The sequence below is a fragment of the Chanos chanos genome, chromosome 6 (genome assembly GCF_902362185.1).
Source record: "Chanos chanos chromosome 6, fChaCha1.1, whole genome shotgun sequence".
In the NCBI taxonomy this organism is placed as follows: domain Eukaryota; kingdom Metazoa; phylum Chordata; class Actinopteri; order Gonorynchiformes; family Chanidae; genus Chanos; species Chanos chanos.
In genome coordinates this window covers 8458041-8475540 of record NC_044500.1, presented here as the reverse complement: position 1 = coordinate 8475540, position 17500 = coordinate 8458041, and the positions used below count along the sequence as shown (strand labels likewise).

The window sequence follows — 17500 nt, the reverse complement described above, 5'->3', positions numbered from 1 at the left end:
TGTGGAGTGGGACTTCCTGCAGGGCCTACTAGCCAAACCACCAACCCTGCCCTGGTGAGGACACACAAACACACACACACACACACACACACACACACACACACACAGGTATAGACTTGATCAGGCACAAACACATAAATATTCATTCCCGTTTATCTGTTCGTGCACACAGAGAATGACTACATTACCAACTGAAGTCTATGTCTATCTGAGATAGAGTAGAAGTTGGCACAGAGGGGCCAGGGTGTAAACATAAACATACTATCACACTCAGACAAAACAAACAGATTCACATAAACATCACGCACGCACTCTAAAAATATTCTCCCTCATAGGCATAGACACAAACAGATCTAAATGCACGCGCGCACACACACACACACACACGCACACGCGCGCACACACACGCAAACACATACACACAAACACACACACATACACACCCCCACAGACACGCACATAAAAGTGACAGGTCTGAGAGCACACACACACACACACACACACACAGCCTGTCTGCGACCTGTGTTCCAGGGGCTGGATATTATCTAAACTTCTGTGGCATTATTAGTGTCTGGTCATGTGGGGGTGGATATCAAAACGGAACCTAATCAATGACTCGGCATTGATCTGACTCTCCACGGTCACTCCAGTAGAATAATGAAACGTAACAGAAAGCTTTTTCAACCCAAACTGCCCTGTTTACATACCATCAACTCACGCTGGACACAAGGAAACAGATTCACTACATACACACACAGACACATACTCACGCACACACACGCACACACACACCAACACACACCTTTACATAGAAGATATTTTTATAAACAGCTTAGATACACAGATTGTCAGAGTGTGTACAAGCCTTAATTTGTGCATGTGTGTAAAGACATGCTTTGTTCACGTGCAGTATGGAGGAGAAGGTACACCATGTATCTCATGTTTGGATGTGAAAAAGCACTCTGGTGTGTATCCCAAAACCAGACGCAATCAGCGTTCACAAAAACAAATGAATTACTCATTTTCAGAATTTCCATTCGTTCGTATTCAGGAACGTAAAAGGAAAGCAATCTTATTCTTTTATGAAACACTGTTCTGCTGAGGTTTTTCAGCATTTCTACTCACATTCACACACATTCACACACAAACACACACAAATGCCTCTTGCTTTCTCAGACACTCCAAATTTTTTCCTCTCTCTCCCTCTTCTATCTCTCTAGCTCCTTCAGAATAAGAATCAATGTCACAGACACAGGGGAGAAACATTCTCTCTCTCTCTCTTTCTCTTTCTCTCTCTCTCTCTCTCTCTCTCTCTCCCTCTTTATTCCACACCAGACACAAATTGTGGAGTCGTCGTGACAACATAATTCCACCACTCAGGCCCCATTGAGGGCAGTCGATATCCAATCAGAGCGACAGACTACCTGGTCCTTTCAGACGGTCCCTCCCCCCTCCCCCCATTGATCCCTCAATCACGGCCCTGGCATGTCACCCAGGGAGGGAGCATGGGAGACGGGGGGGGAGAAGGGGGGGGGGGGGGGGGCTCTGGATTTCGCAGCCAGCGGCACACGGACTGATGGAGAGAGGCAGAAAACAGGCAGATAATTCTGCTTCTGCCAGGATCCCTTAGTGCCCCTCTCTCTATCTCTCTCTCTCTATCGATTCCCACCTCGGGCCGGGCCGCTGCCAGGGCCAGGCCGCCGGGGCAGGCGGGGTAATCCGGGTCAGCCGGTTGGAACGGAACCCGGCACCTAGACAGAAATGTTTGGCTGTACTGTGGACACAGCTTCCCTCCCTAGGTTACGTTTCCGTTGCTGATGGTGTGAATTTGGGTGGGGTTGAGAGGAGAGGGGGGCGGGGTGGGGGGGTGGTGGTGGTATGGGGTCAGTTGTCAACATTTTTTTGAGTTCTGCGGATGTGTTTCTTTTTCTTTTCTTTTTCTTTTTTTTTTCTTTTTTAAACTTTTCAGTGTTATTACTGATGCTTGTTCATTTTTCCACATCTGGTCTCTAGCTTTTTGGGTTTTTTTTGTTTGTTGTGTTTTTTTTGAGTCGTTCTAAGAAAGTCAAGTCTTAGATGGGATCAAGTCTTTTTTCTCCCTCCTGGAAACATTTTATTCTTATGAAAATCTCGGTTATTGCTTTTATGGCAAGAACACAACACTGGTGGAAAATACTGAATGTAGTTTAGTAATATCAGATGTTACAGATGATCCTATCTTTATGTGGTATTTATTTATTAATGCCTTTCATCTTCTCTTCATTCTTTCTTTTCCTCGTCACTTTTTTCCTGTTTTTTTTTTCAACCTCTTCGTCTCGACTTTTCCCAGCTTGCAGAACCTGAGGAAAGAGAAGTCGCGGAATGCGGCTCGCTCGCGGCGGGGGAAGGAGAACTTCGAGTTTTTCGAGCTGGCAAAGATGTTGCCCCTGCCCGGGGCCATCACCAGCCAGCTGGACAAAGCCTCCGTCATTCGCCTCACCATCAGCTACCTACACATGCGCCACTTTGCCAGCCAGGGAGACCCACCCTGGAGCCCCCTGCTGGAGGGAGAGGCAAACTGCACCAAGGGTAAGCTCCGCCCACGCCTCTGGCTGACGGGCTCAGATAGGAAATGCAATTGACTCCAGGGTTCTGATTTAATAAACAAATGTGGAAAGGATGGATGAAGACAACATGGCTCTTGGAAACAGGACTCTCCTCTCGCAGTACTCGAAACACAGTGTGGGACTCCTGTCGCATCGAGCGAAAAGAGAAAAAAACAGAGAATTGACAAAAGTGTATTCTCTTCATAGACAGACGTTCATCATCAGTGAGTTGGTGAATTCAGTATTGCTTTGGGAAAGGATATGATGTAGCTTGGTGACAAACATTTCAGTTGTGCTACAACAGGAACCAGAACTAAGTGTTGCTGCCAACAGTTTTTCACGGATTTATCAAGAGGCAAACTTAAGGACACCTCTCTCTCTCTCTCTCCCTCCCTATCTCTCTCTCTCTCTCTCTCTCCCTCCCTATCTCTCTCTCTCTCTCTCTCTCTCTCTCTCCCTGTCTCTCTCTCTGTCTCTCCCTGTCTCTCTCTCTCTCTCTCCCTATCTCTCTCTCTCTCTATCTCTCTCTCTGTCTCTCCCTCTCTCTCTCTCCCTCCCTATCTCTCTCTCTCTCTCTCTCTCTCTCTCTCTCTCTCTCCCTGTCTCTCTCTCTCTCTCTCTCCCTCTCTCTGTCTCTCTCTCTCTCTCTCTCTCTCTCTCTCTCTCCCTCCCTATCTCTCTCTCTCTCTCTCCCTGTCTCTCTCCCTGTCTCTCTCTCCCTCTCTCTCTCTCTCTCCGTCTCTCTCACTCTCTCTCTCTCTCTCTCTCTCTCTCTCTCTCTTCAGAGACTGCGTTAGTGTGAGAGAAACAATAGGACGAACAAATCAGACACACACAATCGGGAAAATGTATATGTGACGTGTCTCCTTATTTTGACATTTTTACGTATGACGATTTTATTGACGACAGTGTCAGTGACTGGGCCAATTCAGATGTGATTGTTTCAGCCGCAGTGATGTAGGCTGAATGCTGCCCACCCTGGACCTCCATTCTAATGTGACAGCGGTGCCCTGTGGATGAATACAAATGCGTTATTAATTTAAATTATGAATTTAAATGGAATAGCCTATTATTGTCTTATAGGTCGTCTGTGTGTGTCGCTGGGGAAACTTTCACTTTGAAAATTGCGGGGGGAATGCAGGGTGTGAGGATAGTGGAAGGGACACATACACACACACACACACACACACACACACACAAAAGTAATTGAGACTGCACCACAGGAGTAATCACTCTCAGTCATGCGGAGCTAAATAGGACTCATCTAGAATAATGCATCGGGTAGTTCACCAGAACATTCGAGCAGCTGAGAGCAAAAAAGAAGGAAAAAAAAAACACCACCTTGATTTTAAAAGCAAAATGTTCGGTCAGTGCCATCAACAAATGCCTTTTTTGTGTCTCCAAGAAGCAGGAGTCCATTTCAAACTTATTTGGGATTGGGTCATTTAGAAGTATGGCAATTCATGTCATTCTCTGATTGGCTCATCTCTCTATTGTGACACAGACAATGCATCCAGCAACCAATTAGAGCTAGCTGGGTCTGAGGACCCTGAGAAAACCAGGTAGACCTAAAGTAGAGAGAGAGAGAAAGACAGAGAAAGAGAGAGGGGGGGGGGGGGGGCTTGTTAACAAGTTGCCTCACTGAAGAAGTTCATTTATCTGAGATGTTTCTATTTTACCCTGTGTGTGAGACTCATTGCAAGTCCATGGCATCAAAGCATTCCAGTCCCATTGAAATACCTGTGTGGATCTCTTTCTCTCTCTCTCTCTCTCTCTCTAGTTCTCTTTCACACACAGACACACATGCGTGTGCGCACACACACAGACACACAGACACACAGACACACATAAACAAGTTCAGTGTGACTGAAGAGAATGAGGAGGCACACAAAGGGAGGAGAAAATTATCTCTGCGATACGTAATTACAGAAATTAACTATATAACGAGGAGAGCATAATTACAAGGGTGTTCTAATTGCTATTATTGTTGAGGGGAAACAACTCAGCCATAATTAGGTGTGCATGTGTGTGAGTGTGTGTACAGGCTTGTGTGTGTGTGTGTGTGAGTGTGTGTGTGTGTGTGCGCGCGTGTGTTTGTGTGTGTCTGTGTGTGTGAGTGCGTGTGTACCTGTGTATGTGTTCATGCATTTGCACGCACGTGTGTGTGTGTGTGTGTGTGTGTCTGTCTGTGTCTGTGTGTGTTAAAATGTTTAAAGCAGTGACTATGAGGCAGTGAATGTTGAACCAGAGACTCAGTGTGACTTCAGTCTCACAGTTCAGGTGTTTCTCATTACTGATAACCCATGCTTACACATTGGCATATTTTAAAGGAAAAACACTACATTTGAAGCGAGAGCTTCCAAGTGTTTCTCTCTGTTTCTCTCACCAGATGTGTACAGACTCCAGTCAACGTTACAGAGAATGAATTTTACACTTTAGTTATTGAAAAAAATCTAATATTTAATATTTGTTAGCTACATGTTACCATATGTTGTCATTTTGTGTGATATATATCCGAACAACCTTACTGTATTACTAACCGTTTGATAATAACATTGCACATGCTAACATTTTTATATATATTTACAAAAAGTTCATAAGGAGATGAGTGATATGTCTCCTAACGGATTCACTTTAAGCTATAATATTAGATTATAATAGACATCACTTTAATCTCTAATAATAGACATAAGTATATTTAACTAGGTGTTATATTTAAACATTGTCACACATTTATAACTATGTATGACAACCTGTAAATGCCTGGTGTGTTGGGGTTTAGTCTCCATGGTGATTGGGGTACGTTTGTGGCTTGCTGGAGTTTATTCTCCGTGCTGATTGGTGTATGTTTTGTGGTATATTGGGGTTTAGTCTCTGTGCTGATTGGTGTATGTTTGTGGTATATTGGGGTTTAGTCTTGATGCTGACTGGTGTATGTTTGTGGTATATTGGGGTTTAGTCTCTATGCTGATTCGTGTATGTTTATGGTGTGTTTGGGTTTAGTCTCTGTGCTGATTGGTGTATGTATTGGGTTTATTCTCCATGCTGATTGGTGTATGTTTTGTGGTATATTGGGGTTTAGTCTCGATGCTGATTGGTGTATGTTTGTGGTGTACTGGGACTTAGTCTCGATGCTGATTGGTGTATGTTTGTCGTGTGTTTGGGTTTAGTCTCTATGCTGATTGGTGTATGTTCGTTGTGTGTTTGGGTTTAGTCTCCATGCTGATTGGTGTATGTATTGGGTTTATTCTCCATGCTGATTGGTGTATGTATTGGGTTTATTCTCCGTGCTGATTGATGTATGTATTGGGTTTATTCTCCATGCTGATTGGTGTATGTTTGTGATGTATTGAGTGTCGTCTCCGTGCTGATTGGTGTATGTTTGTGATGTATTGGGGTTTAGTCTCCATGCTGATTGGAGTGTGTTTATGGTGTTTTGGGGTTTAGTCTCCCTCCTGATTGGTGTATGTTTGTGATGTATTGGGGTTTAGTCTCCCTCCTGATTGGTGTATGCTTGTGAGGTATTGGGGTTTAGTCTCCATGCTGATTGGTGTATGTTTGTGATGTATTGGGGTTTAGTCTCCCCCCTGATTGGTGTATGTTTGTGATGTATTGGGGTTTAGTCTCCCTCCTGATTGGTGTATGTTTGTGATGTATTGAGGTTTAGTCTCCCTCCTGATTGGTGTATGTTTGTGATGTATTGGGGTTTAGTCTCCCTCCTGATTGGTGTATGTTTGTGATGTATTGGGGTTTAGTCTCCCTCCTGATTGGTGTATGTTTGTGATGTATTGGGGTTTAGTCTCCCTCCTGATTGGAGTGTGTTTATGGTGTTTTGGGGTTTAGTCTCCCTCCTGATTGGTGTATGTTTGTGATGTATTGGGGTTTAGTCTCCCCCCTGATTGGTGTATGTTTGTGATGTATTGGGGTTTAGTCTCCCTCCTGATTGGTGTATGTTTGTGATGTATTGAGGTTTAGTCACCATGCTGATTGGTGTATGTTTGTGATGTATTGGGGTTTAGTCTCCCTCCTGATTGGTGTATGTTTGTGATGTATTGGGGTTTAGTCTCCCTCCTGATTGGTGTATGTTTGTGATGTATTGAGGTTTAGTCACCATGCTGATTGGTGTATGTTTGTGATGTATTGGGGTTTAGTCTCCCTCCTGATTGGTGTATGTTTGTGATGTATTGGGGTTTAGTCTCCCTCCTGATTGGTGTATGTTTGTGATGTATTGGGGTTTAGTCTCCCTCCTGATTGGAGTGTGTTTATGGTGTTTTGGGGTTTAGTCTCCATGCTGATTGGTGTATGCTTGTGAGGTATTGGGGTTTAGTCTCCATGCTGATTGGTGTATGTTTGTGATGTATTGGGGTTTAGTCTCCATGCTGATTGGTGTATGTTTGTGATGTATTGGGGTTTAGTCTCCGTGCTGATTGGTGTATACTTGTGGTGAATCGTGATATATTGTCCATGCTGAGCGGTGTTTATGGTGTATTGGGTTCTGTACCATCTGGCATATGTTTCCTGTGGGTAAAGGTCACGTCTCCATACTGCTCAGTGTATGTTTGTGGTTGTGATGGAGTATAGACTGGTATCTGTTTGTGATGAAAGAGTTGTAAACTCCAAGCCAACTGATGTATGCTTGTGCTGAATGAGGGTACAGCATCAGTGCCAACCGGTATATGTTTGTGGTGTATTTTGGGGGTTCTGTCTGCAGCCCAGGCTGAGAGAGCCTGGGAGAAAGGCTAAAGTAAGATGCATCACTTTAATTTCACTGGAGGAATGTAGACTTAGGTCCAACAGCAGCAGCACCCCGGGGGGGATGTGTGTAGTGGCATCCCCCATCTCTGAGCAGGCAATGGGGGCAGAGAGAGACAGAGAGAGAGAGGGAGAGAGAGAGAGGGGGGGGGGCCGGAGGGCAGGGGGGGGGATGGGGTGGTGGTAGTGGTGTGGCTTTTGTCTGCTTCCCACGTTTCAAAGCCAGTCTTGAAAAATGAATAGACACAGGAAAATCAATTGCATGACCTTCACACAGTGAGAGAGGGAGAGAGAGAGCCAGAGAGAGAGAGAGAGAGAGAGAGAGAGAGAGAGAGAGAATTGGGGAGGGGGAGTTGTAGAGGGGGAGTGGAATAGAAGGAGCAGAGGAGAAGGGGAGGACAAGAAGAGAAGTGAAACGACTAAGAGATGCAAAGTGGTATTTTTCTCCATTGTGTGTGTGTGTGTGTGTGTGTGCGCGTGTGTGTGTGTGCTTGCCCAGTTGCAGCATTGGGGGGGGGGTGCTCTTTAAATAAAATGGGGTGATTAAACCTTTAATGTCAGACTATCAAACTCCTAGACCTTAAAGAATACATATATATGAGCTCTTGGCCAGTTAGCCTTCATCCACATCCCAATGAGCTGTTCAACTTCATAAAAACCATAATCATAGATTTTACCAATGCCCAAAATGGTTATGGATGTCCTTCATTTTTGCTACTTCATTTCTCTCTCTCTCTCTCTCTCTCTCTCTCTCTCCTTTCTTTTCTTTGTGTGTCTGCCTGTCTTCTTTTTGACTTTCATTTTGTATCCCCTCTCTCTCTCTCTCTGTTTCCTCCCTCTCTCTCTCTCTCTCTCTATTTCCCCTCTCTCTCTCTCTCTCTCTCTCTATTTCCCCTCTCTCTCTCTCTCTCTCTCTCTCTCTCTCTCTCTCTCTCTATGTCCCCTCTCTCTCTCTCTCTCTCTCTCTTTCTCTCTCTCTCTCTCTATTTCCCCTCTCTCTCTCTCTCTCTCTTTCCTCTCCTCCCCCTGTCTCCCTCCTTCGCTCTCAGTGTCTGTCTCTCTCCTAATTTTGAGCGTTTAAAGCAGTGAGGGCTTTTAAGGCACGTTAATTGCACTCAAATTATGTTCGACCGCAGAAGGAGTGAGGGAGAGACAGCGGGGAGGAGGGAAGGAGTGAGGGAGAGACAGAGGGGAGGAGGGAAGGAGAGAGGGAGAGACAGAGGGAGGAAGAGATGGCAGAGTGAAAGGATAATTGCGATGTGGAAGGACGTTGCGATTAAGGGCCCGTTCTCTCTCTCTCTCTCTCGCTCTGTCTCTCTCTCTCTCTCTGTCTCTCGCTCTGTCTCTCTCTCGCTCTCTCTCTCTCTCTTTCTCTCTCTCTCTCTCTCTGACTGTCTGTCTTTGGCTGCCCGTATTCTGTCCTATGTGACCATATAAATGAACGTAAAGAATTTGCTTTGGTTAAGGCCACCTACCAGCCAGCTGTTCACCGACAGGCCAACAATTTCAACAAACACAACAAAGCAAACTTAAGAACTGTAAAGAAATGCACAGATGTGTCATCTGCATGGTCACCAAGGTAACCTCTCAGCTTGGTTGAAAGGTCAACAGAGAAATAGAGCGTGAGAGAGAGAGAGAGAGAGAGAGAGAGAGAGAGAGAGTGAGTGAGACAGAGAGAGAGAGAGAGAGAGAGGAGGGGGTTATAGATTCTAAAACTGAAGGATGAAAAAATTATACTGCCATCAATTCCATCTTTTAATATAATCCAACATCAGAGAGACGGCGAGATATAAAAACCTGACCCCAGGGGCAGTGTCGTAATTAAAGCAGATGTATCTGAACTGCAAGTTCATTTCCAAAATGAAATTACAAGCATGTCTCCAAAAAAAAAAAAAGAAAAAGAAATTGTTGTAGCTTATGAAATTGAAATGGAACTTGAGGCTAAACCCAAATCCACTTTGGTACAAGACCGAGTCAGATACGTTGGTCTCCAGAACATTCTAGAACAAGTAATACATTCTCAGTTAAGACCGGTCTGACCTTCTGGCACCTACATTATGTTCACCATTAGGAGTGACTTGAGCAAACAGCGGCTAACTCGGTTCCATCTGTCATCTTCAGAGCACCACGTCGTTTTAAACAGTCGCGTTCATCGTTCATCGCCACTCTGCAGGATACTGGGAAAACCACATCCCAACCAGAAATTTCACTTGGGGAATACACCCCCCTCCCCCTCCCCCTCCCCCTCCTGCAGTCCAAAAAAGAAAAAAAAAAACAATAACAACAGAGGAAAGCTATGTTTGGGTGAGGTGGGTGGGGGAGGGGGAGGGGGAGGGGAGGGGGGGGGGTTGCTCCCCCAAATCGTCCATCACCCCAACACACATGTGACCCTATAGGGTAGGAAACAAATCCAATCCCCCCCCCGCTGCAGCCAGCCCCCAGAGTGGAGGTCCAGATCCCAGTGGCAGAGGCTCTTTTCAGGGGGTTGTGAATGAGCCCGGCTCATTGGTATTCTCCCTCTGTTCCATAGGAGGGGACCCCATAATGGGGCTATGGTTTGTCAGACACAAGTGTTCTGTTGCTGTGTTTGGGACTCTGTGCGCGTGCGTGCGTGTGTGTGTGTGTGTGTGTGTGTGTGTGCATGTGGTTGTTTGGTTGCATATACATAGGGTGGGAGGTCTGTTCTGGTGTTCTGGGGGGGGGGATAAGCCTGAATACTTGCGTGTCCGTACAAACAATGGAACTGATAGATACGACTCCATCCCCACTGACACGCACAAATGTGAATTTTAGTGTTCTCTTCATCTCTCTCTCTCTCTGTCTTTTGGACTATGTGTGTCTGTGTGTGTGTGTGTGTGTGTGTGTGTGTGTGTCGATGCCATGGGAGACAATTCATCACATCCTGTCTCCTATTCAGCAATGACGCTGGCATTTTCCTGTCAAAATGTTTATTGATTTCCCTAAGTATTACAGTAACACACACACACACACACACACACACACACCAACAAAAACACCAGGTGAGAGTAAAGCCATAGAGTTAGAAACAAACTCAACGCTGTTAAAGTCTACACAGCTATGTGTTTCTGAGAGCCGACTGGTTCGGATGGCATCTGATTGGTTAGTTTGCGGTGTTGGTGTAGACGGGGTGCCCGGTATGTCATTTAAGAGAGGATGATTCAGTGTGTGTGTGTCCTCCTCTCTCTGATGATCTGGGTGGGCAGAGCTGCGTTGGCGGCAGACTCTAGCTCCGTCGTGCGTGTTTAAGTTGATTGCACACACACACACACACACACACTGTGAACAGTGAATTTGTCCTCTGCATTCAACCCATCCAACACACCAGTAGTGAACACACAACAGACGCAGGAGCAGTGGGCAGCGTTCTTCTGCGCCCCGGGGAGCATTAGGGTTAAGTGCCTTGCTCAAGCGGCAACCCTCCGGTCACAAGCCCGGCTCTCTAACCTTTAGACCACGGCTGCCCAAGCACAAGCATCAGAGAAGGGACCACAAAACGTGCGCTGACCACTGAGATGTGACTTACTCCTGTGTTAACCGACGGACTGAATCTGTTCAGTCTAAAATCATTTAAAGTTTTCTGTTGATATACCATTAAAAAAAAAATGTTTAAGCTTGTTTACAGACGTACAGGCCTTTGCCCTACATCTTAATGTTATAAATCTGCATGCAGTTGTTGTGTTCAGTCTTCAGAAGTTATATTGGTTGTTTACATTGTTTGTAAAAAGCTGTGAAATGTTCATTTCGAATTGGTTGTTTTACCACCGTGATAATAAAAGGTATATTTCTTTTTTATAAACATGGTACAAAGCACCAATTGTGATGTCTAAGAAGTATTTCAAAGTATGTCGTATGTACACTTTGTAATGTAAACATTGTGTGTGTGTGTGTGTGTGTGTGTGTGTGTGTCTGACTACAGTTCGACGAACTAGCCACTCATTGGCAACTGACATATTTGAGCAGCACCTGGGCGCGCACCTGTTACAGGTAAATATGCTTTACATTTCAACGCTTTTCCACTGTGAGCGAGGATCATTCCTATAGGAATATACGTTCCCTTTCATATTCCTTAAAAAGACATGACTTTCCTCTGGCGCTACCACTCTTCCATCAATGTCTCAGTGTTTCAATATATCAATATTTTCCTAATTCCATCATTCATCCACCTGCCCATTCACCCGTCCACTCATCCATATATGTATTCATCCATCCATTCATCAATCCATACATACATACATCTGTTCATTTTTCCATCCATTCATCGATCCATCCATACATACCTCCATCCATCCCTCCATCCAACTGTGGAAAATAATCGCTAGTCGTCGTCGTCATCATCATCATCATCATCATCAACAGGCTATGTATATATATATAAATGATCATTTATTTAATCAAATCTTATTAACGGCACCGTGTTTTATATTTCACTGAGTACAGTGGCTTGTAGCCTCGCTGATAGTATCGGTGAGGCTGCGCCAGGTCTATGCTTTTATCGTGTTGGAGCTGAAGTCTGATATTTCATGATGATCAATGCACTCTGGAAGTCCCCAAGCTAGAGCGGCTAAGCGCTCGTAAAAACTCACTGAGGACGGCAAGGGCTAAATGCACCTTGGCTCGCGGCTGAAGTGACACAGCTGCAAACGAACGAAAGTGGGGTGGGGGGCTGACAGTGAACGAATGGAAGGAGGACAAGGACAAGATATATGTATAGAACGCCGTAATAAGAGGCTATGCTGAGACAAAAGAACGGCGGCTGTTAAACGCGTCGAGGAAGGGGAGCACTGATAGAAATCAAATTAACGCTTCAGAAAGCTGTACGATTCTTTCTTCCCCACGACCTCTGTCAGTAATAACTAGATAATTGCTCTTTCTTTTTTTTTTCTCGCGCAGCTTTGGCGGTACGACGCTCGCGCATCCTGACCACTTGCATTTGCATACTGAATGTGTCAGTTGCATAAATTACCGCCACTTTAAGCGTCGCCGCCAAAATAGCAATCATTCTCCAACAAAGTGGCCACCTCCACACCTCACTTGTGGCTGCTTGTTATTACGATTAATATTATTCTTTGAAGGACTCCTTTAATGGGGTTGCTGTATACCTTTCAGTTTTCATTTTAATCACTCGCCGTAATTATCGGCTCTGGCTTTGCGGTCAACAGACAAAGCAGATTCAAAGCAGATTGTAAGGCAGGCTGATGTGTGTCTGCTGATTAGAACAACTACAGTTTCCCTTCCTGTCTACCTTTTGTTGTTGGTTTGTGAAACTGTCATACTTCATTGTCTCGCGCAACACAGTTCAGAAAAAAACTGAAAAAAATAAATAAATCGAGTCTACCGGTAGAATTCAGCATAGCAACAGTCAGTCTACAGACAACTCAGATGATTCTGTGGAATTGTAACCGTCCTCAGGCAACTGGAAACCCTTTGTGTAATTTTCTCAATTTGCACTGAGGGATGTGATTATTCCAATTTGTCTTACTGGTCAGTATTGTAACTCTCTCTCTCACTCTCTTTCTCTCTCTCTCCCTCTCTCTTTCTCTCACCATATCTGTCTAGTCCCTAGATGGCTTTGTGTTCGTGGTCAGTCAAGAGGGACGATTTCTCTACATTTCAGAGACAGTATCTATCTACCTGGGCCTCTCACAGGTGAAGCACACGCACGCACGCACACACACATCAACTTTGTTTTTACATATTGTGGAGCTAGGGGGTGAAAGGAGAAAGAAAAAAAAAACGACAGAAGGAAAGAAAAAAGACAAAAGCATACGTTAGTCTGGAGAAGGATGAAGCAGAGAGAATGTCTGTGTGTGTGTGTGTGTGTGTGTGTGTGTTTACGAGGATCTTGTCTGTCTAGTGTCTCTCTCTCCGGGGCTATAAGCTCATTCTCCAGGTGCTCACCTTTGCTGATTGCCTGTGGCCTCTTGTACTTTGAATGTTAAGTCCTGCCATTTCGCCTAGATGCAAAAATAATAACTAATTACTTGCACAGCAATCAAAGTGTCGCCTCTCTGCTCAAGATCTGTCCAGGGAACAAATCGATAGGCATCTTAAAAGCCGCATTGATTGTGAGGAGAAAAAAAAAAACAACAATACACACGCGCGCGCGCACACACACACACATACGCACACACACAGAGTAAAAAAATGGGGGTTGGGAAGATAGATAGTGTGAAAGAGAGAGAGAGAGAGAGAGAGCAAAGGGAAATAGATATGTTTGGAAAGAGGGATTAAATGGACCTGAGAGGGGAAAAAAAGAAGAGGTGGATGGGAGGGGGGGCGGTATTACAGAGGTTATTGAGTGCAAAGGATGAATAGCTTCATGATTGGGGCGGCTGCCCATGTTTTAAATTGTCCTCCTTACACCTTAGTGTTGAACTTGTATTCATTTCATACCTGGAGATCAATTTCCACTGTTTCAACATCTTCGGTCAGACGCTAAAACCGCCCAGACACTGACCACACACACACACACAAAAAAGCTTTACACAATCATTCCGTTCGTTTATCCAAAGAAAGACTCGGTTTAGAAAAAGCAGACTTCTGTAAGAACAGCTTTTGTTTTTCTTTCTCCGAAAATGAGCAGATGGCTTTGATGATGAGGTGACAGTCTCTCCATAAACACCATAAGCTAGCTTCATTTTGCTCGCCGTGACAAAACACACCAATCGTAATCTAGACAAAGACTTGAGAGAACATTGAATATAGTGTGATCTGAAGGTACATCCAGACCTCCAGGGTTAGGATAGCCTCTCTCTCTCTCTCTCTCTGCCTCTCTCTCTGTCTCTCAGATAAACTCAAAGTTGGATGTCTAAGTAAGGTCAAGCCCTGACTTGTTGCTGTTCTCTTTAGGTCAATAGGCCTTCGATGTGTGATCCCTATAGACTGCCCCCTGCTCTGTCTCCTCCGCTAATCGCTTTGGCTTTCTCCGGGCAGTGGGGTTCTTTAGGCGGATTAGGCCAGGTCAGGTACCTCGACCAAGGGTAGAGAGCCCATGCCTTGTCCTCTGTTTCCTGGGAGGATCATTTGCCTGGTCCCTGGTCCCCTGGGTGTGCAGGCATCCGGGGACTCCCCCTCCCTCCAGAGCTCTGAGATCCAGGCTGGAATGGTGAAGGTCCTAGAGCTAAACCTGCTGCCTCCACCTGATCTCCACAAGCCTGGTCCTGAGCTAGTGGGCAGGGGTGGAGGGGTGGGGGGGGGGGGTGTTGGACTGGGTGGGGAATTGATCCCAGGCTGGTTAGTATGCAGCCCCTTAACCCCCCTTCCCCTTCCCCTTCCCCTCCCTCTTCTTCTCCTCTTCCTCCTCCTCCTCCTCCTCTGTCTCTCTCTCTCTTCTCCCATCAGTCAACAGCAGACTGAGAGTGTGTTGTGGACGACTGCCCGGATGCCTCATACATATTAAAGCCCCTGCTATAATTTATATCATCCCTCTCTCTCTCTCTCTCTCTCTCTCTCTCTCTCTCTCTCTCTCTCTCTCTCTCTCTCTCTCTCTCTCTCTTTCTCTCTCTCCATAACCCCCTGACTCAAACCTACTATCGTTTCTCTTTCTCTGTCTCTCCTATACCACCTTCTATCCTGCCATCTCGTTTAGTCAGCTTCTCTCTCTCTCTCACTCTCTCTCTCTGTCTCTCTATCTCTCACTCTCTCTCTCTCTCTCTCTCTCTGTTTCTCTCTCCAGTCTATATCAGTCCTTGTTCTTGGTCTCCTAGCCTTTCCACCTTACCACAAGAGACAGACTTGAGGATCCTGAACCTCAAACATCTTATGCGTTTTCAGTCAGTTAAGTCCTCCACATCTGGCCTCCCACTTCTCTCCCTGAAGAACATCCACTTTTTACCTCTCAATTAGCAAAGGCCTTCTTAAAATCCCTCTCTCTCTCTCTCGCTCTCTTTCTCTCTCTCTTTCTCTCTCTCTCTCTCTCTCTTTCTCTCTCTCATCATCATCTCACATCTCTCCACTGATCCTCAAATACACTACACCCCCTTTTACCCCTTCTGTTTCTCTCCCTCTCTCCCTCTCTCTCTCTCTCTCTCTCTCTACGCTTAAGACTAATCTTTCTTTCTTTTTTTTTTCTGTTTTCGCCAACCTGCTCTCTCTGCTTTTCCTGTTAGTGTCCTTGAAGAGAAGCTGAAAATCCTATAAAATCCTCCAGTAAATGGATCTAATCCCGTCATAAATGGGTTTGTTCTACCGACAAGGGTGTGAGGGGGGAAAAAAAAGGCTCTTTTTTTTTTTTTATCAAGATGAAATGAGACCCGACCTTCTCAGATTAGGGTTTTATGGATCCTGTCCCAGCTGTGTCTCACCTTGATCAGAAAAAAAAAGATGTTCAGACAGATCATTTCAGAATGCATAGGGATTTCTGGACAGCGGTTGAATCTTTGTGTTGGTTGGAGCTGGGTTTTTTTTTTTTTTTTTTTTTGTATGTGTGTGTGTGTGTGTGGGGTATGTGTGGAAACCTTTGATGATCGGTTGATATGTTTTATGGACCTGGACTTGTTCCTATTCCTTTTCCTTATAAATGTTGTAACATGTTTCAAATGAAATATGCCATAGGTAATGTTGTACAGTAATTCAAGTTTTATGTGCGAGTGCGCGTGATCTTTAACCATGCTCTCAGTTTCAGTATTCGCTTTTTAAAGGTTTATGTGCGAGAATGTGAGTATGCGTGTGTGTGTACGTGTGTGTGTGTGTTGTGTGTGTGCGTGTGTGTGCATGTGTGTGTTGTGTGGGTGTGTGTGTGTGCGTGTGTGTGTGTATGTGCGTGTGCGCGCGCGCGTGTGTGTGTGTGTGTGTTAGGCAAGTATATGAGCATCCAGACTTTATTTGGATTCAGATATTCTTACATGGCAATGTGCTCGTGTTAGGAATTAATCATAAGGTAAATTGATCTGTTTGTGTGTGTGTGTGTGTGTGTGTGTGTGTGTGTGTGTTTAGGTGGAGCTGACTGGCAGCAGTGTGTTTGACTACATTCACCCTGCAGATCATGTGGAGATGGCAGAGAGACTAGGTATTAGGCCACACCTCCGGGCAGAGTCTGGATGTCAGACTACCCTTGAGAGTGTCTCAAGCTCCGCCTCCACCTCTTCATTGGCTGGCACCCCAGAACCAGGTAATCAATCAGCCTATAGACATAATATAGATACTTTAATTTTTAGAGCATTTAAAAGATATTCACGCTGAAAGTTTTCTATTTGCGTTATCTGGAAAAGTAAAAGCCGCAAGGTTTCCGTGAGGTTAAAATAGTTATTTGATATTTACCGTTTATTTGATATCAGTTCATAACACGACTAAAATTTACATTCAGATGGATTGCAGTGACTTGCAGGATGAAACACATAGAGGACTTTGTATTTTCAAATGATCTCACTCCCTTTAAACTCCGCATGTTTATGTGGAGAAAAAATACTTAGGAGGATTTTTTTTTCTAAGAAAAAAGTCTACAACTGTCTGTGATAGGAATACAAATTATGAACATCGTTTTTTTTAAACATATTTTGTAGTCAAGGTAAGTATTCAGTATTACTTTAGCTACTACTGTAGCCGGCAATGTTTTTCATTTGTGTGATGAATTCTCTGTGTCACACGCCTGACTGTGATATTCCCTGTGTGATTCTTGTCTGTTTTAACTGTGTGACATCCTGTCTCTGTGTCTAGTCAACACATCCGTCTGTCTGTGTGGAAGTCAGTAGGTCCTCCATTATAACTGGCTACTCAGCTGAGGGTTGTGTGTAATTACTCTTGGTCACTGAGCATCTGTTAGTTTTGTGTGTGTGTGTGTGTGGTATCTGGTGTTTGTGGTGTGTGATCTGGTGTGTGTGTATGTGTGTGTGTGCATGCATGCCTATCTGATCGTAAATCTGTGTGAGGATGAGTGACTGTTTTTGTGTGTGTGTGTGTGTGTGTGTGTGTGTGTGTGTGGTATCTTTGTGTATGTGGTGTTTGTGGTGTGTGATCTGGTGTGTGTGTATGTGTGTGTGTGCATGCATGCCTATCTGATCGTATATCTGTGTGAGGATGAGTCTGACTGTTTTTGTGTGTGTGTGTGTGTGTGTGTGTGTGTGTCCTCTCGTAGCCCCGTCCAGTCCTCTGTCAGCGGCCGATGACCCTGTAGATCGAGGTTTCTTCATCCGCATGAAGTCTAC

The 17500-nt window shown here is 44.9% G+C and overlaps 1 protein-coding gene across 1 annotated transcript in view; it reads left to right on the top strand.

The window, feature by feature from the left end:
• The window catches only part of npas1 (neuronal PAS domain protein 1), a 23578-nt gene that overhangs the window by 41 nt on the left and 6037 nt on the right, over positions 1–17500 (top strand). The window contains exons 1-6 of the mRNA XM_030777678.1: positions 1–54; positions 2330–2568; positions 11275–11342; positions 12915–13004; positions 16293–16467; positions 17431–17500. The exon at positions 1–54 is cut by the window's left edge and continues 41 nt beyond it; the exon at positions 17431–17500 is cut by the window's right edge and continues 43 nt beyond it. Coding sequence (XP_030633538.1) covers positions 1–54; positions 2330–2568; positions 11275–11342; positions 12915–13004; positions 16293–16467; positions 17431–17500 — 696 coding nt within the window. The remainder of the gene's footprint in view (positions 55–2329; positions 2569–11274; positions 11343–12914; positions 13005–16292; positions 16468–17430) is intronic.